The 21,758-nt window shown below is 55.3% G+C and overlaps 1 protein-coding gene across 4 annotated transcripts in view; it reads right to left on the reverse strand.

The window, feature by feature from the left end:
* The window catches only part of LOC144946436 (paladin-like), a 35,155-nt gene that overhangs the window by 10,335 nt on the left and 3,062 nt on the right, over positions 1-21,758 (reverse strand). For 2 of the 4 annotated variants that reach the window (XM_078875304.1, XM_078875306.1), the window contains exons 2-14: positions 16,440-16,755; positions 16,073-16,175; positions 12,081-12,260; positions 11,274-11,549; positions 9,874-10,067; positions 8,291-8,366; positions 7,700-7,863; positions 6,331-6,433; positions 5,987-6,091; positions 3,089-3,184; positions 1,925-2,059; positions 1,144-1,260; positions 341-520 (exon numbers count right to left, since the gene is read on the reverse strand). In XM_078875304.1, coding sequence (XP_078731430.1) covers positions 341-520; positions 1,144-1,260; positions 1,925-2,059; positions 3,089-3,184; positions 5,987-6,091; positions 6,331-6,433; positions 7,700-7,863; positions 8,291-8,366; positions 9,874-10,067; positions 11,274-11,549; positions 12,081-12,260; positions 16,073-16,175; positions 16,440-16,705 — 1,995 coding nt within the window. In that variant the 5' untranslated portion in view covers positions 16,706-16,755. Of the gene's footprint in view, positions 1-340; positions 521-1,143; positions 1,261-1,924; positions 2,060-3,088; positions 3,185-5,986; positions 6,092-6,330; positions 6,434-7,699; positions 7,864-8,290; positions 8,367-9,873; positions 10,068-11,273; positions 11,550-12,080; positions 12,261-14,344; positions 14,430-16,072; positions 16,176-16,439; positions 16,925-21,758 lie in introns of those variants that run through there. The other 2 variants (XM_078875307.1, XM_078875303.1) reach the window with 2 other exon arrangements.

A 21,758-nucleotide genomic window follows, 5' to 3' on the forward strand; every position in this document is an offset into this window, starting at 1 on the left:
TGAGCAGCACTCAGAGGTAGCTCTGTGATGCACGCTTCTGTGGGCCGACAGCACACTCGAGGTGACACTGACGTTAGTTTTCACGCGATTGGGAACATCAGGAATTCATCGTTTGGCTCATTCTAGGGCGCTGAGCCAGCGACTCTGAGGGCCTGAGTTCAATCCCCTGATTGATGTCACCACCTCACTCTTGCACGTGGGCCGATCTTGTTGCACCCGTGTTTGTGTGTGTGCGGTGCATGCGAGCGCGCGTGTGGTGCATGTGTGTGCGGAGCGTGTGGTGCTTGCTTGTGGGCCGTGTGTGCGGCGTGCGTGCGTGCGTGTCCGCCGCTCTCCTCACGTCTATCTGCTCGGGGTTGCCGGCGGGCAGCACAATGGCTGTGTGCGGCTGTGCGCGCTCGCGCGGCGTGTAGGTGTTCCCGCTGGCATCCAGCACGACCTCCCCGCGCAGGTTCACGCTCGCCACGGCCCCGTGGGCCCGCCGCTCCCCCGTCAGGTAGCTCAGCACGTGGGACAGGCCCTGCTCACGCCGAACATCGTCGAGAAACATCGCTGAACATCAACGCGGCCAGACCGAACGTTACCAAACATCGCCACCGTGCCCAAAATCAGCAGCACGGTCAGAAAACCACCGCACCGCACCACCACCACTCAGAGACACTGTGACATTGACGGCGACCTCACGCACGCGTCCACGCAAGCACAGGACAATGACAAAGGTCCTCCTGTGTAGCCTTGACAGACTGTTGGGGCAAGTGCCGTTCGCGAGCACGTATGAAGGCCGGCATGGCACGCAAGGCGGTGAGTGGTCAACACCGCTCCTGGCCACCTTTGTCTCCCCAGTGCAGATGTTTACACACCGCACCAGGTATTTACCAAGAACTCAAACTAAAGGAGGCCCAGGACCGGTTCAAATATTCGCCACTGTTATTAGTCGTGAGCGGGAATCGGGCTCGGGTCGCACTGCTGCCACACACACACATATACACACGTGGACACGTACATGCACACACACGCGCGTGCACACACACATGCACACACACATGCATGCACACAAATGCACACACACATGCACAAACACATGCACACGCACGCACATGCGCGTGCACACACGCATACACGCACGCACACACGCATGCGCACCTCTGAGCTGGGCTGGGCCATGCCGTAGACCGGGAGTTTGGGGACGCGGCGGAAGTTTGCGACGTGCATCTCACGCTTGGAGCTCATCACGTCCAGGTCGACGTGATCGTCCGCCACCTGCGTTGGACAACCGCTGCTGACTTCCCCGCAAAAAGTGGTGCTCATTTTATTGACTTACCCCCCCCACCCGTCCAAGGGATGATTGGCCGAGGCAGCTCCCGGCCAAGATTTGGAACTCGCAACCTTCCAATTTGCGAGCCGCTCGCTCTACCGCTGAGCCACCTGGCTGGACAGAAAACAAATATCCCCCGTGTAGCCTCTACGGACTGTTGGGGCAAGTTCTGTTAGCGAGCGCCTATGGCCAGACAATACACGTACATACAAACACAGGCGTGGTATCTGTCCGTGTCAAGGGCGTGTGTGCGTGTGTGTGTGTTATGTGAATGAAGAGCGGTAGTGGTTAGCATAGTGAGGGATGAACCCAGTGACCCGAGTTGAATTCCTGCTCACAGCCAACACCGGTGATGATTATCTGAAACGGACCTGGGCCTCCCCTAGGTAGACTCAGCCTCAAATGAGTACCTGGTGTGCGGTGTGTAAACATCGCCAATGGGGGTTACACAGGGCGGCCGGGCATGGTGCTGGCCACCCACCCCCTGGTGGTGCTACTCGCTAACAGCACTTGCCCCAACAGTCTGTGAAGGCTACACAGGGGGGGATCTTTTTTTTCTGTGTGTGTGTGTGTAAATGTGCGTGTGTGTGTGCGCGTGTGAGCAGTGACCAGAATGCGCGTGCCGGCGGTGATGAGCTCCGGGGGCGCCCACAGCTCCGACACATCGCTGCATGCCAGCAGCCTCAGCAGCTCGGGGTGGCGGCGCATCCACACGCTGAATGGCAGCGAGAAGGCCAGCCTGAACTGAGCGCAGCGCCACACACACAGATACCCTACAGCAGCACACACACAGAGATACCCCCATAGCGGCACACACACAGATACCCCTATAGCGGCACACACACAGACACTCCCATAGCGCCACACACACACCTGTAGCGCCACACACACAGATACCCCCTATAGCAACACACACACAGACACCCCTATAGCGGCACACACACACACAGATACCCCCTATAGCGACACACACACAGACACCCCTATAGCGGCACACACACACAGAGATACCCCCATTGCGGCACACACACAGAGATACCCCCTCTAGCGCCACACACACAGATACCCCTGTAGCAGCACACACACACAGATACCCCAATAGCGGCACACACACAGATACCCCTATAGCGGCACACACACAGACACCCCCATAGCGCCACACACACACCTATAGCGCCACACACACAGATACCCCCTATAGCAACACACACACACACACACATAGATACCCCCTATAGCGACACACACACAGACACCCCTATAGCGGCACACACACACACAGATACCCCCATTGCGGCACACACACAGAGATACCCCCTCTAGCGCCACACACACAGATACCCCTGTAGCAGCACACACACACAGATACCCCAATAGCGGCACACACACAGATACCCCTATAGCGTCACACACACAGGTGAGTCCTCACACACACACATACACACAGGTGAGTCACACACACACACACAGGTGAGTCCTCACACACACACACAGGTGAGTCACACACACACACACAGGTAAGTCCTCACACACACACACACACAGGTGAGTCCTCACACACACATACACACAGGTGAGTCACACACACACACAGGTGAGTCCTCACACACACATACACACAGGTGAGTCACACACACACACAGGTAAGTCCTCACACACACACACAGGTGAGTCACACACACACACACAGATACCCCTATAGCGGCACACACACACACACAGGTAAGTTCTCACACACACACATACACAGGTGAGTCACACACACACCCACACCTGCTCGTGCAGGTAGAAGTTGAAGCACAGCAGGTAGTAGCAGCGCTCGAGGCTCCCGAGCAGCCGGTGCAGGGCGGTCTCCCTCTCGCCGGATCCCTGCAGCCGGCGCCGACCCCACAGGGCCGGCGTCGGCACCGGCAAAATGCGAACGGTGGGAGAAACGAGACGGCGGGCGCGACGCAAACGGAGGCCGTGCCGAGCGCCATCGCCCCGAAACGTGAAGCCGAAACGAGACGGCGGGCGACACAGCCATCGCCTTCCGCCATTACAACGGTACGAATACCAAATGTGCCATCCATGTGTAATGTGAGGATATATCCGGCTCACTGACGTATCACAACTCGTCATGATGATTGGTGGAAACGTACCACGTGACCCGGGTATTAAATAGGGGTGGAGACGAACGGCACGTGGTCAGAACGGGAACGAACAGAGGAAGGGGGCCACGCGGGAGCGGGGCTCCGGGTTGCCACGTGGCGGTGCGTCTCTCTATCTGTCCCTCTCACGCTGCCTGTCACTCACTCACTCACGCTGCCTGTCAGCAGTGTGAAGGAAAGCTGTAATACAAGTTGAATAAAAGACGGATTCCAGAAGTCGCCTCAACGACCTTTATTACACATGTATTACTACTGTTGTTGTTGTTGTTACGATTCATTTTCAGGGCTGCACGGAAGGAAATAACAAACATTCTGCACATTCGTAAACAACACTGCCTTCCTTAAGTGTAAAATGTATATACATACTTATCATCCCCATCCTGGATGGGTGAAATGGCGAGAGATGACTGGTGTGGTGTGCGATAAGAGGGTCTCAGTTTGTTTGAAGGGAAAAGTGTGTAGTGTATAGTGTAGTGTATAGTGTAGTGTATAGTACAAGACGGTGGTGAGGCCGCTGATGTTGTACGAGGCCGAGTGCTGCTGGGGCACAAGGAGAGAGGGAGGACTGAGCTACGGCAGTCACAGAGATGAGGATGCTGCGGTGGATGTTGGGTTTGACAAGGTAGGACACGGGGGGGGGGGGGGGGTGAGAAATTAAGAAGTGAGAGGAAGACTCAAGGTGGTAGAAATCACAGAGAAGATGAGAGAGAGAAAAGCCTCTGGGCGTGGCTCGGTCATGTGGAGAGACGACAGGGATACTGTGTGGGTCAGAAGGTGGCGAGTGATGCAAGTGGAAGGACAGAGATCAAGAGGAAGACAGAAGAGGGGGTGGGGGGGGGGCGATGTAGTGCGATCGGACACGGTGGCACGAGGAGCGGAAAGAGAGATGGCGCAGGATGGGGCAGCGTGGAGACAGGGAGGGAGTGGAGACAGGGAGAGCGTGGAGACAGGGAGGGAGTGGAGACAAGGCAGCGTGGAGACAGGGCAGCGTGGAGACAGGGAGGGAGTGGAGACAGGGAGAGCGTGGAGACAGGGCAGCGTGGAGACAGGGCAGCGTGGAGACAGGGCAGCGTGGAGACAGGGCAGCGTGGAGACAGGGCAGCGTGGAGACAGGGAGAGCGTGGGGACAGGGCAGTGTGGAGACAGGGCAGCGTGGAGACAGGGAGAGCGTGGGGACAGAGCAGCGTGGAGACGGGGCAGCGTGGAGACAGGGCAGCGTGGAGACAGGGAGAGCGTGGGGACAGGGCAGCGTGGAGAAGGCTGGCAAGGACAGTGGACCCTATATTGTATGAATTTGAAATGGGAGCATATTACCACCTGGTTATTGTAAATGGTAAAATGGATAAGTAGTACTTGTGCAGATAAGTCAATATATCAAGCTAAAGGTCAAATGTTTCAGTAATTTTGACCTCATTTGAGTAAACTACATATCACAAGCTTTCAAAGGACAGTCTCCTCGTTCATTGAAATCGATGGAACGGTCTGGGTGGAGTTCTCAAGGCAAAGATACACAGATTAGCCAATTATGGCGATCCTGGATGGGGATGTGTTAAACACTCGTGAGTTGAGTTGACCAAAATCTAAATATAGGACCGCAGAGCTTTGGGCAATTGTTGGCACCGGTTCTGGATGCCCCCCAGCCCGTCCGTGGTTTCCCACGCACTGAATCTCTCCCCGTCTCCGCGAGTCGGCGAACATCGCGCGCGTGACTAATCCAACATCTTTCTTTCCCATTGTAGGTTAGAGGACTCGGGTTAGGGCCCCCCGGCTGTGGTTCTTGCGTTTCCCATCGCTCTCGACCGAAACTCCGCCCTGGCCGGGGTGCGCGGGGGCACTGGGTAAGAATCACCGTGACCCTGACGAGCGGTCGGGGGTCTCGCTGATGGGCAGCTTCCGCTGGGGAGGGGGGAGGGGGCTCGTTTAATTTCCCGGGAAAAGTACACGGCCGCAGCGGTGTGTCAGGTTTCTGTTTGGTTTCCCCGTTACCGTGGCTACGGGCTGTCAGCTTCGGAGTTTTTTTTTTCCTCTCTCCCATTCCCCGAGTCGGCGAAGAAGCGGGACGCGTTTCATCGTCGGCACGGACTCTTCGCAGCGGCCGGGGGAGGCCTTCACCCAGTAGTGGAATGATCATGGAGGTGTCAGAGATGACTCCTTGCTTACGTTGAGGTTGATGGCAACTTGGAAGTCCGCGTCCGGATTATTTAGCCGGGATATGGATTCAGTCGGAGCGCGGTGGAATGATGCTTCAATGCATCCCTTAAGTTTCTAGAGTGGCCCAATCTGACAGCTCAACCGAGAATCCCTGGCTTGAATCCGAGTCTCAGCCGGCCAGCCGCGGCTCAGACTGTGGAGAGCTGACGCTCCCGGACCGGTCACCGATGGGCGCACTAAAAGGAACCGCCGCGCTCGATCCGGAGAACGCGACTTAACCATGCGCGGCTGAAACTCGGCCCCCAGGTTCGGTGTCCCGGAGCGCCGAGCCAGCCGGAGCAGAGGCACTGGCCACGTGCTGCTCGCTCACCTGCGACTGGCGATCGTCCGCGGTGGCCTCCAGCCTCTCCTTGTCCTCGTAGACGGCGCCCGACAGGCTGCACAGCTCCGAGCACATGGCAACCGCACAGTCCACCTGCAACGCCCGCACCACAACCACACAGCAACCACACAGTCCACCTGACGAGACAACAATGGCACAACTTCCAAAAAGCATCGTCCCAAGAGACAACGTCATAGCAGTCAACGAGAACCAACAACCACATTGCAGGGTGGCGTGGGAGAGCGCTGTGAGGCAAAGGGTGGCGTGGCACAGGGTGGTGTGGGACAGGGTGGCGTGGGAAAGGGCGACGTCATGTGTCCGAGTGAGTGCACCTCGTGGAGGATCTGCTGTGCGTCGGGGACGATGTCGAGGAAGCTCGTGATCAAGTGGAGCCGTGGGATGGGAGGGGTCTCCGCTGCTGCGCCATCGCCAGGCCTAGCGGGCGCCAGCACCACCCCCACCACCCACACGCACGCACGAAGACAGCAACCCCCATAGTAAAAAAAAAAAACACGCACTCGCCATTCCTGTACGGCGTCTCGAGAGACGCGATGGCGTGTCGACACTGTATACGTACGTGGACGTCTGTGAGAAAAGAGCTTCATAGCTCATCGGATTCTTCCAGCCTACAGAAAGATTCTGATTGTGATGTGTGTGTGTGTACACACACGCTGTGTTCAATAGCCAGGGCCACCAATGGTCGTTTCTTTGGGAGGCCCGAGGGGAAATGCAGGTTGAGGCCCCCCGGCCACCTCTAGAGGCCCTCCACAGCTGTTTCTGCGGCCCCCTTCCTCGTGTCCTGAGGCCCCACCTCTCACTGCGGCCCGGTCAATACCCTGCATCGCCAGATACAAGCCCCTCAACGTGCTGAGAGTACGGGAGTCGGTTGTTTCGGTAATCACACGAAGGTGGGGTTGTCAACCATCCTCCCGGATTAACGGGGAGCCTCTACCGGGATCGGCATCGATCTCCTCCCGGTGACTGCTGAGATCAATACGGGAGATTTTAATCATCGGATATTTCAAGACAATTTCATTTTTGTTTACATATATTTACACGTGGCGCCTTGCCGGCACAAATCTGCCACTGAAAAGCGCCATCATCTCAATTAATACTCAACATGAATTAAAATTTTTCTAAACAAAGACAAAAATATACGTCTATGAAATAATAAAAAACATCCTCTGGAATAGCTTCAGTCAAGAGTTGGCAACCCTACGTGGAGAGAAGATTGCCGGGCGGGGGGTGGTGGGGGGGGGGCGAAGGTACGGATTGTGGTGGGTGGGGGGAGGCGGTGGTGGTGGGGGCGAAGGGGAGCTACGGATTGTGGTGGTGGTGGTGGGGGGGTGGTGGGGAAACGGGGGGGTGGTGGTGGTGGTGGCGAGGAGGGAGGTACGGATTGTGGTGGTGGTGGTGGGGGGATGGTGGTGGTGGGGGCGAAGGGGAGCTACGGATTGTGATAGTGGGGGGGTGGTGGGGGAACGGGGGGGTGGTGGTGGTGGTGGCGAGGGGGGAGGTACGGATTGTAGTGGGTGGGGGGAGGCGGTGGTGGTGGGGGCGAAGGGGAGTTATGGATTGTGGTGGTGGTGGTGGGGGGGTGGTGGGGGAACGGGGGGGGTGGTGGTGGTGGTGGCGAGGGGGGAGCTACGACTTGTGGTGGTGGTGGTGGGCGGTGGTAGTGGCGAGGGGTTCGGGCCTCACCGTGGTGTGGCTGGGAAGCCGAGGCGGTGGCCGAGCAGCAGGCAGGCGAGGGCCATGCCCAGGGTGGTGCCGCCGGTGCCGCTGCGGCAGGTGAAGAGGAAGGCCGGCACTGGCGCCACAGTGGCCCCGGCCGCCACCTCGTGGCCCACCAGGCCTGGGCTCTGCTGCACCGACACAACAACATCGTCGTCGATGTCGTCATCATCATCTCACTCGGGCAGAGTGAATGGCAACTTACTCATCATCATCACCATTTTCATTGTTGTCATCAATAATGTCCATCATCATCATAAATACCATCATCGTGGTCATCATCATTTTCAATCGAATACCATCATTGTCATCATCAACACCATCATCACCGACATCATCATCATCATCGCCTGGCCCATATGCTGCTGCACTTCGGACAAAGATATCATCATAATAATCATATTGACCGTCGCTACAATTACTGTTCATCATTATCTGCATTCTATTCATCATCACAACCATCATAATAATTACCATCATCACCAACATCCCCTACAACGCCATTACCATCACCACGGCCGCGATGCGACGGGTACTATGTTTTTGGGGCGGACGTACACGGATGAGGTTGATGAAGTCGTCAAACGCCTCCTCGTCAGGAGCTCCCTCCACTGGGAACGGGATCCGGGCATACCTACATCATCACCACGTCATCACATCATCACTACGTCATCACCACGTCATCACATTATCCTCACATCATCACTACGTCATCACCACGTCATCACATCATCACCACGTCATCACTACGTCATCACCACGTCATCACCACATCATCACATCATCATCACGTCATCACATCATCATCACGTCATCATCACGTCATCACCACGTCATCACATCATCACCGCGTCATCACCACGTCAACACGTCATCACCACGTCATCACAACATCACCACGTCATCACATCACCGCGTCATCACCACGTCAACACGTCATCACCACGTCATCACAACATCACCACGTCATCACAACATCACCACATCATCACTACGTCATCACCACGTCATCACCACGTCATCACATCATCACCACGTCACCATCACATCATTACCACGTCACCACCACATCATTACCATGTCACCAAGCGCATATCCACATCATCACCACATAGCCACTATATTATCACAACGGGTATCGCAACATCTTGATGACATCAATACATCACCACGACGTCACCAAAACATCACATCACCACGGGCACAGCTGCAACGTCACCAACTACATCGCCATTCCACCATCACCGCATCACAACGACATAATCAATCACACCATCACCACGACATCAACACATCGAGTGACGATATCGCCACGACATTACTCCGGGCAAAGGAGACCATCCTGGTCTCTGGAGCGCTCAGCTGCTGAGAAAAACATCAACTTGGGAGTCGCGACATCGCCACGACATCAACATCACCACGTAGCTACGGTACTGATTTACATAAAGCAAAGTTTAAAAATTTAAAAAAATTACGAAATGATGAACGAAGCAAAGTGCCGACTACACCGAGCATCTTCTTGTTTCCACTGATCGTAAAAAAAAGAACAAAAATTATTACCAGTTCATCACCCTGACTCATGGCATGGCTCTCAGACGTCACCATCGCGGCTCAGTGGCGGAGGCAGCGTGATTGAGCGAAACGATCCCAGCTCAAGATCGCCGCCTCCTGGTGGCGGTGAGGATCAGTGTGGTGAGAGTGGTGTGTGTGGTGTGTGTGGTGTGTGTGGTGAGTGTGTGGTGAGTGTGTGGTGAGTGTGTGGTGTGTGTATGGTGAGAGTGTGGTGTGTGTGGTGAGTGTGTGTGGTGTGTTGTGAGTGTGGTGAGTGTGTGGTGAGTGTGTGTGGTGAGTGTGTGGTGTGTGTGTGGTGTGGTGTGTGTATGGTGAGTGTGTGGTGTGTGTGGTGAGTGTGTGGTGTGTGTGTGTGGTGAGTGTGTGGTGTGTGTGTGAGTGTGGTGAACGTGGTGAGCGTGGTGAGAGTGAGTGTGGTGAGCGTGGTCAGAGTGAGTGTGGTGAGCGTGGTGAGAGTGAGCGTGGTGAGAGTGAATGCGGTGAGCGTGGTGAGCGTGGTGAGAGTGAGAGCGGTGAGCGTGGTGAGCGTGGTGAGAGTGAGGGCAGTGTGAGCCCGTCGCCGGACTCACCGCAGGCCCGGCACGGTGAAGAGCGGACGACAGAACACCTCCTCGCTGGTCCGGACATCGTCGTCCTCGCCGAGCCGGCACGGCAGCGCCGCCCCGGCGGTAACGGTGTCGCCGCCACCGCCAGAGGAGGCCGTGGCGTCCAGCTCCTCGTACACGTAGTACGTGCTCTGCTTCAGTGACGCAAAGTCCAGGATCTACTCGGGGCGAGGGGGAGGGACATCACCGACACCACGGACATTCATCGCAAGGCGGTCGCAGCATCGCGTGCTTTCTTTCAGGTGCGCTCCTGCGGCCGTCTGGAACGCTCTTCCTTCCGATGTTAGGTAGCCACTGGAGCGAACTCATTTATTTTGAACTGATATTTGTGTTTAGTTTGTTGTCCTTCCCCCGCACCTCCGATTAGCAAGGTTGGCTACGTACGGTGGGAAAGAAGTTCAACATATACAGAGGTAAATAAATATCATGATAACAATCTAGAATTTTTTACGCAAGCAGTGCTCGTACATTCTCTCGCAGACAGAGCACGGAGAGATTCAGAGGCGCGGGAAGTCGCAGGCGAGCGGGAAGGCAGCCGGAGCTGGCGTGAGCAACAATCGCCCGAGCTCTGCGGCCCTACATTGCAATGTTTGGCCAACTCCCTCAATCAATGAATGCGTTTATCCGTGCAGGAGAACAACGGAGTGCACGGGGGAACCCCACGCCTCAGACGGCCGGCGAACGCTCCATCCCCCAACAGTTGGAAGTTCGTCCACCGGGGAGACGAAGCGAAAGCGGCCGCAACAACGTGGCCACTGAGCGGCCACTTCCCGTCCCGTGGGCCCTCGCCTCCCAGCACCGGGTGCACCGGCGAGGGAGCGCGGCCTCCCTCCCTCTCACCTCCCCTCCCTCCCTCTCATCTCCCCTCCCTCCCTCCCACCTCCCCTCCCTCCCTCTCACCTCCCCTCCCTCCCTCTCACCTCCCTCCCCCTCACCTCCCCTCCCCCTCACCTCCCCTCCCCTCCCTCTCACCTCCCCTCCCTCCCGCTCACCTCCCCTCCCTCCCTCTCACCTCCCCTCCCTCCCTCTCACCTCCCCCTCCCTCTCACCTCCCCTCCCTCCCTCTCACCTCCCCTCCCTCCCTCCCTCCCTCTCACCTCCCTCTCCCTCTCACATCCCCTCTCCCTCCTCTCTCCCTTCCTCCCTCTCACCTCTCCCTCCCTCTCACCTTGCGCCCTCTCATCTCCCCTCCCTCCCTCCGCCCCTCCCTCTCACCTCCCCTCCCCCTCACCTCCCCTCCCTCCCACCTCCCCTCCCTCCCACCTCCCCTCCCTCCCACCTCCCCTCCCTCTCACCTCCCCTCCCCCTCACCTCCCCTCCCTCCCTCTCACCTCCCCTCCCTCCCACCTCACCCTCCCTCTCACCTCCCGGCGGATGCTCAGCTCCAGGGCGTCCACCTCCCGGCCGGCCCAACTGCCGCCACGGCTCCCGCAGCGCCCGCCGCGGTGGCCCCATGCGGCGGGGCCGGCGTGCGGAGGCGCCGGCGGCGCTGGTGGCGGCGGCGGGGCGGGGGGGCGCGGGACGTCGAGGGGGCAGCCCGGTCGGCGCGGAACGAACGCCGCGAAGTCGTCGTCGTCGTCCGGGCCGGTGCGCGGCAGGAAGACCACGGGGTCCCCGCGGAGGTTCACGAGCAGCAGCTCCTGCGGGGGACACGGCGCGCACCGCAGGCGGAGGTCGCTCCCCCTACCCCCCCCCCCCCGCGTAGCTTGCGACCGACTGTCGGTGGGGCGAGCGCCGTTAGCGAGCGCCTTGTTGAGGCCGGAGCGGCACGCTAGGGGAGGGTTGCGAGGCCACAAACCGCGCCCGGCCGCCTTTGTCTCCCAGTGCTGATGCGTCGCGGACAAATACGCACGGACGCGTAAATGTGCGCACGGCTCCCCCCCCACTTCACCAACCCGCAGGGGCCGGTGTGGGGAAGTATGGTCAGACAACCGCCATGATCGACACAGCGTGGGGAGGCCTTCATCCAGCAGTGTACTGATAAAGGGCAGGAATATTTGTTCCACCATATCCCTGGCCACGTGCGCGTGTGGTGTGGTGCGCGTGTGGTGTGGTGCGCGTGTGGTGTGGTGCGCGTGTAATGTGGTGCGCGTGTGGTGTGGTGTGGTGTGGTGCGCGTGTGGTGTGGTGTGGTGCGCGTGTGGTGTGGTGCGCGTGTGTTGGGCTCTCACGGTGTGGCCGGCGTCACACATGCCCTGCAGCAGGCTGAGCAGGCCCGCCGGGGACGGCTGCCCCATACCGTAGACAGGGAGGCCGTGTTGAGCCTGCCGGAAATTGGGGGCCCCGCGTTGCGACACCGTGCCCAGCACATCGGCCCCACGGGGCTGGTCCCTCACCAGGAAGTACTTGCCCTGGACGGGGAGTGCAGAGGGGGTGGGGTGGGTGGGGGGCGACAGTTCATCCAAATCAAGGTGCCGCGGTGGCGAGATGTTATCTCCCTCGCCTGGTCTGCAGGACATTGTGGGTTCGATTCTGACCCTGACGCCTGCTGTATATTTGGAATCTGCATGTTTCTCCCCGTGGTCGCGTGGATTTTTCTCCGGGTCCTCCGGTTTTCCCTCCATGTTTAAAAACGCGTGTTTAGAGAATTTTGCTGCGAATATAAATTCCCCACATGATGATAAGCCCACTTCGTTGAGCTATCATTTGTGGGCAGATCTCTTCTGAAAAAAGTGCTATACATCTCAGTGGGCTTTACCTGGTAATCAGTCAAATTTTTATTTAATATCCATGACCGCGCACGGTAAAGATCCCGACTCTCTGGGAGGCTCAACCGTGACCCATGGTGAGCCAGCAGCTCCTCTGTCGGCGATGCGAACGTCTGGAGGGGGGAGACAGAGTTCCTGCCGCCAGGGACAGACTGGAGGCGGGTTTCGTCCACCTTTGTTTTCTCTACAGCCGATGTCTCGAGATGCGCGCGCGTTCTCATGGACGGCGCGTCGCGATCGCCGCGGGCTTTTTGGGCCGGTATGGGGAGAACCTGAACGCGGAATCATCGCAGCCGGTGGATTGCAACGCGACAGTGGAAACCAAAACAACTCCCAGATTCGAGAGAAGATGCTGCCCCGGTCTAACCGCGGGCTGCTGCCCAAAAAGCTTCCCTTTGGCGGAGGTCACCGACCGAGGTCGTGAGCCACACCCAGCCGGGGATTCCCCGAAGTCCCACGGGGATCGCAAGGAGGATAAGTCCTTGGTCCCAAGAGGGGAGGATTAAACGCGGTGCTGAGAGACGGGGTCACGGGGTCGGGCGTGACGGGGAAACGGAACCGAGCAACGAAAGATGCGACCGAACGACCATCACCAGCATCACAACCCCCCGTTGCATCATCACCACCGCCATCACTACCATCACAACCACCCACTGCATCATCACCACCAGTACCATCATCACAACCCCCATTGCATCATCCCGATCATCACAACCCCCCATTGCATCATCACCACCGCCATCACCACCATCACAACCACCCACTGCATCATCACCACCAATACCATCATCAAAACCCCCATTGCATCATCACCATCATCACACCGCATTGCCCATTATCATAAAAAACTATCATTGCTGGCATATCCATCAGTCATCGCCGTCAGTCACCACCACCTTATTCTCGAAGCTTTCTATCACCCCACTTATCTCCTTTCACCGGTACATCTCACCCCCTCAGTCACGTACAGCCTGTCGTGATGGCGGCAGCAGCGTCTACAGCAGCAGCATCGTCGCTGTGGCCAGCAGCAGCAGCATTGCACGTGGCACATGCAACAGCAAAATCATCTCGGGCATCTGCCACTCGGTTTTCAGCCTTCCAAAACGTGGTGGCAGACGCCGTATTCATAAGAGCAGAATACCAATGTCCACGAATTCGGATTCCAAATGAGTGTCCCCCCGTCGCCTGCCATGACACCGGATTCGGAATCGCGGGGCATTGACACGTAACGTGGAACACAAGCTGAAACACTACACACGTGCAGAGAAGCATGGAGGAGGAGGAGGAGGGGGGGTGGCGAGTCACGCCGAGACGGGGAGAGGAACACGTGGACCGGAGAAGGTGCTCACGTTCGAGGCGTAACCGGGTCGGCGAATCGCCGCGAGAATTCTGCGCGCGATACGAACGGGAATTATTATTTCTAGATTTGAAGCTTTCGTGACTGCAAGGATAGCTGTATCACTTGATACAGCTATCGTGCTGTGACGGTTCCACCTAAAGACGGACGCTTGTGTTGCCTCCGAAACGTCGTGATTTTTATTTTATTTTTATTTTACTTTTATTAATTTTAATCTTTTACCTACGTGACTTTACCGAAAAAACCTGAGAAAATGGGAATTATTATATTTTTGTCATTATTATTATATTGGCTGCACCAACGTCGGGTGGGGTTTGGGCAGCGCGCGCCGCGAGTGAGAAGGGACGACGTCTCCGCAGTCGAGACGTACATCGGAGCGGCAGCCAAAGGAGGGAGAGCCGGCCGACAGGACGTCCATGGCCGAGACGATGCTGGACCGCGCCAGACGATGATGGCTTGAGGAGAGGGGGGGGGAGGAGGCCACCATCCAGCAGTAGATAGACCACAGCTATGATGATAACGACGAAAATCTTCCACCGCACAGCACCGTAGGCCCTGGCTCACGGTGTGGAGGTGCCGCTGTAATGTGAAACCCGCCAGGCTCTGGTGGGGGGTGCAGGTGGACTGTGAGCCGATGCGGGTGACGGTTCCCCACGGGGGGGGGTGGGGCTTCTGGCTATCGGCGTAGGGACACGTCACGTGCCCCGGCACGGGCAGCCCGCTGCATCTTTAATGGGGGCACGCACGTGGCCGTGCGGGTCACGTGGCGCGGCCAGAAGGTGCAGCCCTGCCACTAGCCGCTCGAGCCACTGCTGGTGGAAGGGCCTCCACCAGAGGCAGTTCTAAGAGAGACCCTTCACCCCAGCCCACACGCAGACAACGACAGCAACACACGCACACGCACGCATGTGCTAGAGCAACAACAGCAACACCAACCACCCGTGCTCCCACGTCGCGGCGCCAATGTCTCGAACGCGGTTCCCTCGGCTCGCGTCTAACGAGTCCCCAGCGAGTCCCCAGCGAGTCCGCGCCTACCCGCACGCAACGCGTTCAACGGCCCGGCCACGTTCCCGCCTTGCCAAATTGGGGGGTAGGTCCCAGGGGCGATTAATTAAAAACAAAAATACCAACGTTTGCTAAACGTTGACGGTCCTGGAGGGACAGAGGCCGATCTCGACAACAGTCCCAATAAGGGGTGGGGGGTGCGGTTTTAGATTGTAAAAGTAGTAAAACAGGGTCCTATACTATTGGGACAAGACATAAATGGTGAATATTACTCTGATTATTTCGAGCTTGCATCTCTTCTCCATCGTACTCTTTTTCGAGTTTTTTTTTTTCATTTTTTGTTCCACATTGTGATGTCAAGAATTATTCTAAATGTTACACTGATGACCATCTTTAATAATGCAGTTCGTGAGTCGCGGGCAGGCAAGTCCCTCATCACAGCCACCATCACGGTCACCACGGCTTGGTTTCCAGACAGAATTCACCATCACCACCACGGCTCTTACTATCACCATTGCCATCAGGATTGTTTGAACCGTGTCATGGGCCTCCCCTAGGTCGACTCAGCCTCAAATGAGTACCTGGTGCGATATGTAAACATCGCCACTGGAGAGACAAAGGTTGCCAGGCGTGGTGTTGGCCACCCACCCCCTTGTGTGCCGTGCCGGCCTTCATAGGTGCTCGCTAACAGCACTTGCCCCAAAAGTCTGTTAAAGGCTATACGGGGGATAGTTGTCTTTGTGCGGGTCAGTGTGTGATTGTGTGCAGGCGTGTGTGGGGGGGGGGTGCTAGAGTACTGGTGATAAATATATCTAAACCACTCCTGGGCCTCCTTGAGTAGTAGTAGTTTATTTTGAATTACCATGTGAGCCAATAAGCTCTTAGATCGGGTTCCATCAACCTCAAATGAGTACCTGGTGCGGTGTGTCAACATCAACATTGGGGAGAGACAAACGCGGTGCGGGCGAGTTGCTGGCTCCCCACCCCTTCCGTGTGCCGTGCCGGCCTTCATAGGTGCTCAATAAGAGCATTTTCTCCAATAGGCTGTTCGAGGCTCTACCGGGGGAGGATCTTTGTGCGTGGCGTGTGTCACCTGGATGAGGTAGTGCTCCCTGTGTCCGTCTGCGATCCGTCCCGTGATGTAGCCGGCTCGGGACTTCTCATCATGGATCTGGAACTCCTCCTTGCAGTTGAACCTGAACACCGACACCACCAAATTATTTTTATTTTGCCCCGTAGGGTGCACTGAGCTGTATGGCTCTTGTCAGAAGCTTAGAATGATACAGGTGTATTATGGACAGTGCTACCTCGTGTCTTATTTGTCGTGCCTTATGCCGATAATTCCAGCATTATAGAAAATGAGAGATTAAGCCCTAGGTACACCCCCCCCCTTCTCCTCCAAATGTTTGCCGGGTCCTAGAATCACCGCTGGGTGAAGTCGCAAGAGGCTGCCCACTCACGTGATGACGACCGGTGCCACCTTGTTGGTGATGATGGATTTTGCCCGGTTGCCAGGCAACTGTGCACAACCGCCTCCACCCATGCCACCGCCGCCACCGGCTGATGTGTTGGAGATTATGGTTGCCGTGGAGATGGCCGAGTTGGTCCTCGGTGCGGCGGCGACGCTGGAGGGCGGGTGGCGGCTCGCCGGTCCGTCACCATGGAAACTGGAGTACTGTGCTGCCACGGAAACCGCCTGCCTCCCCGTGCTCGCTGTGGTTCCCATGATCCTCGGCCCCTGGAGTGTTGGAGAGGGGGGGTGGAGAGGGTGGGGGGCTAGGGAGGAGAGGGGGTGAGGGAGGATAAACATTTGCGTGGCTTTTAAAATGCAACAGTTATTCCTCGTCAACCATTACAGTGTGAAATCACGCTAAGTTTACTTTAATTCATATGACTTTTGTCATATAGGTTGCGCAGTGGTTAACACGTGGCACTATGGAACCCAACGATCCAGAGGTGGGACAAAGTCATTGTTATGCAAGTCCAAGTCGAGTCGCAAGTCATCAAATTCATGACTCGAGTCTGACTCGAGTCCAAGTCACATGACTCGAGTCCACATCTTATAGGTGGGACAAAGTCATTGTTATGCAAGTCCAAGTCGAGTCGCAAGTCATCAAATTCATGACTCGAGTCTGACTCGAGTCCAAGTCACATGACTCGAGTCCACACCTCTGCAACGATCTGAGTTCGATTCCCGGCCAACAGCTCACATTACTGGCGTTTGATATCTTAACCGATTCTGAGCCCGCAAACTCCATCACCATCCCGCACCAATAAACCAACCCCCACGACCGATGCGACGTGGGGAGGCCTTCATCCAGCAGTGGATTGGCTAAGGGCCGTAGCTCTACCTTATATACCTAGTCAAACTGATTAGCATCATATCTTACCTATCTTACCTATCTTACATGGATGTACATATGATAATTATCGGAAAAAAACTATTTAATGGCATAATACTCTCGAGCCGGTAGCGCGTACGTGTGATATAATACGAACGTGTGGACATTGTGCAGCATGGATTCGTGATGTTTTGATGTTTTATGTTTTTAAAAGAAGAAAAAACGTAAACATCAAACTTAAATTTCGACCGTCGTTTCGGCTTTCATTCCGTTTTCATCGCCACGTGGAGCCACGAGGGACGCGGGGCCACGTAGGCGCCGGTTGCCGGCTTCTGAAGGTACGCGGGGGGAGTTATTTTGATCAAGCTATGCCGTATGAGAACAAAACAAGTTTTACTGGCTGGCTTCCGGCCTGGATTCCTCCCTGGCTGGCCGCCTGCCACGCAAGTGCGCGTATGCTCTCCGCATAATCTCATGGGAGGAGGAGGAAACGTCCGTTTCGAAGATGACTTCAATTAACTATTTCAGAAGCCAATCCCATGAATAGATATTTGAGAGCGCCGCACCTTACAATGCCATCCATTTATCGCTGCCAAACGACATTTTTGAAATGTACAATGCCAGGGTTTAGCCTGGTTAGCAGTGGAGTGGGACGCTGCTAGCGTAGAGCAGGTGATGTCGGGTTTGAGGGGCTTGGTAGTTAACATCTCACCACTGTGGCTACGGATACTTGAATACATCTATGCGGATCTGCGTCATCCACTCCAATGTTCTCTGTTCCCCAGTTTCCTTTCCCAAGAAGCCGTACTGCCGTTGTTGGAAGCGGTCAAATCCCCCCGTGTAACAGCACACTCCTGACAGGTGCTCCACAGACTCAGTGAGGCTTCCAAAGGGAAACTGCATTTTGACAATTATTATCCTTTAAATTTCGATTTAAAGCTTTCGTGACTGCAGAGATTCATCTTCTTGGTTCTTTCGGTAATGTCACGTAGAAGGTAAATAATAAAATAATAAAAATAAAACAATAAAATAATTATCACGACGTTTTGGCCACAACGGCTGCTTGCGATGGAGTCTGCGTCTCCTGAGCACGCGACGCCGATTATAGCGCGATGGGGTGGTGGGGGTGGTTCATCTTGAGCAAAAAGAAGAAAAAAATACCAAACATTTAATTAAAACACGGCCGAGGTGCTGTTCATATCGCTGGGGTTACCCAGAATCCTCACACACCGCGAGCCACAGATGAAGAGGCTGTTGCCAGGCAATGCCGCAATGCTGTTGGCCGTGTCTCCATGGCAACGAGCTAAATTTAGCGAGCCGGTGTTTTTTTGTTGTTTTTGTTTCTCGCGTGCATCCTCCTGTCTCGCGCCCTTGTCCCTTCCTTCGTCTCCCTCGCTCTCCCCAGCATCTCTCACACCCCCCCCCCCCCACGTGCTCTCCCTCTCATTCAGCATCTCTCTGTATCTATCGCGCTCTCTATTCCCTCTCATTCAGCATCTCTCTGATGCTCCCACTGCTCTCAGCATCTCTCTCATGCCCCCTCTCTCTCTCTCTACTTCAGATTTTCTGCCTCTCTCTCTCTCACGCTCTCCCTTCCATTGACCATCTCTCTTTTTAAATCCTTTATATTAAGTTCACTTGCTTGCTTGCGCGCTTACGACCGTGCAAATCTTTCGGTCGTTTTTTAACCCACTTCCCGTGACCAATCGAGCTGACATTTTGCACAGACTCGTTGTGCGTGACAATAATTTTGGTGAAAATTTTTTTCCTAAATTTTACACTTTTTAGGGGAAAAAAATATATTTAATTACCAATTGCTTAATGGTGGCAGGCAATCATCTGACCCATAGGTGGCAGCCATCTCAAACCAGAGGACGAGAGGACTTTAGCCGCCACGCATATAAAGGATTTATAGTGAAAAACTTTGTTTTTACGGGTTAATTTTTTCTCTCTTTCTCTCCCTCTCCGAACACCATGTCTCTGTGACGTTCTCTCTCTCTCGTCTCATGCTCTCTCGCGCGAGCGGTACCCTAAATAAATAAACCGCCCCAAATCCACGAAGAAAACGTAGAATTGGACCATATAAACACACCGAACCACTGATTCAACGGATGCCCAAACAACTGGCTCTCACGACCGCGACATGACGAATGAGTCGTGTCACCCACCACACAGCCACAACGCCATACTTCACCGCCGTGGGAAGATATCCCATCACAGCCGAACTCACACACAACCCAGTGGGAACCTTGGGGGCATACGGAGTCACGTCAGGCAGATCGCACCCCGCCTGCCCAGATGTTGAACTGGGCAGAGCAGGAATAACTGCGCCTCCATCAATCTCCTAAATGGGGCTCAATGCCCACGTGCCTTCACCCCCTCTCTAAACTAGAACACTCTTCCCACGGCTTCATACATATATATACCCCCCCACCTCTAAATCACACAGGGCAGAGTGAATTCCTTCCAAAATAATCCTGGCACAAGTCTGGCTGGGGCTCCAGGCAGATGTGTTTATGTTATTGTGGGAACGAGAGAGCGATTGTGGCTGACTTGTGAGCTACACTGGGACTTGACAACAGCACACTGGGGCTACACCGGGTTGATGGCATCGAACCCGCGTCCTCTGCAAACACCAGGGGCACCCCCTGGCATCTCGAGGACTGCGTGCGGCACCACACAACCACGGGGTATGGCCAATCTCGGACGCCAAGCGGGGTTAAACCTGCACGGTGCTCGCTCGCTCGCTTGCCATGGGACGGCTGTGTTACGTGCTAGGCAGCAGATGGCGGGGCAGCAGAATTCACTGTTGTACCGTACCCCTATGCTCCCGCATCGATGCTGCTCGCCTTAACCACCCACGCTGTTGCGGTGTTGAATACATTAAAAATGGAGCTGTGGGAAGAGTCTTGAAGTTTTGGGGGTGGCAAGTACACGTGTAGTGTAATAGCGCCGCCTGTTGTCCAGCAACGGCAACTGCGGTGGACGAGCAGCACACACGCCGGTGAGCATCGACACGGCTGTGTGTCGGCAGGGCGGAGGAACTGGGGCAAGGGTCATAGAAGACCCCATCTGGAAGCCGCTGGGACCCGCTAGTGGGTTCGAGAAGGGAGGAGTGGCCAGGGCGGAGCCAGGCCGCGTCGGAGAGCATAAAAGTGGCGGAGAGCGGGAGCTCGTGGCTGCCGGTTCTGGGAAGTGAACTCGTCTCGTCGTCGCCTTTGCCGCCTTCGTCGCTGACGTCTTCGCTGGATATCGCGCGGCCGATGAGTTGTTGGCTGTCTCGGTCGGCGCCATCGGTGTTACACGGTCAGAGTTTTGTTAAGACTGGGCTAGACAACTAGGGAGAGCGTGAACCTGTGAACCTGAAGGTGTTGAATAAAGAAGGTGCTCCTGAGAAACCTTGTCTCCTGCTCCGCTGACACTACACGTGTCTGTGTACATACATACATGAGTACACGTACATACGTGTACAACACTTTTTGTGCAATCCACTGCTGGATGAGGTCATCCTTACGCCCGTGCGGGTCACTGGCGGATATTTGACTATACTTCACCACGTTGGTCAGCGCGGATTGGTTGGTGAAGGCGGGTAGAGCATTCATTGCGGAAGCATACAAGTGCAGTACAATGAAGGCTTTTGCTTCAAGTTAATGCGAGCCACGTTACATCCACTGACGCGATCTCAAGGGCTCACTGTTGTTTCCCTCATCGTATTGTTAATCAGCTATTTTATTATCATTATGTTGATGTTTTTTTTTATTGTGAGGTAAAAATTTGTTTTCATTTAATGTAAATAATCGCGATAGTGTGGCTTTCAAACGGCCCCAATGCTGCTGTGGAGTGGTCAAGGCACTTCGTTAAAAATCTGTGTTTAGCATTTCTTAGTTAATTTCCATCTCAATGAGGAATTAATCCTCCCATCTTTCCCCTCAATTTTCAACATCGGCACTTATTTTGCTCGCGTTAAGCGTCGTGGCTTAAATTCTTAAGAAGGAAAATTATATCGCAAGAGTTTACTAAGTCATATATCTCTCCCGACACGCCAAGTAGCTTTGTAATTAATTCTCGAATTTGCATAATCGTGCATTAATAGTCTAAATGTCCGGACCAGACATAGTCTTCGCGATCAGCGATCAACTAATCAGCGTGACCATCATCATCATCACAAGTAGCATCATCAGCATCATCATCAGCTTAATGAGATCAGCAGTAAAATTGTTACAATTACAGCAATACCCCGGTCTACGTCGGGAATGCGTTCCTGTGTGACGACGTAGCTGTCAGCCCAGACGCTTTACACGTATTCTTGTACAGGGAAATTGAGTTCTCAGCTCCACACAGCGTACAGCCGTTGCAATACGGGCATTTTTGTGTCTATTTGTTTGTGTTTCTCCCTTGTAATGGTGACTTTGTAGGATGAACGCTGAGATTTATAAG

Source organism: Lampetra fluviatilis, chromosome 41 (assembly GCF_964198595.1).
Source record: "Lampetra fluviatilis chromosome 41, kcLamFluv1.1, whole genome shotgun sequence".
NCBI lineage: Eukaryota > Metazoa > Chordata > Hyperoartia > Petromyzontiformes > Petromyzontidae > Lampetra > Lampetra fluviatilis.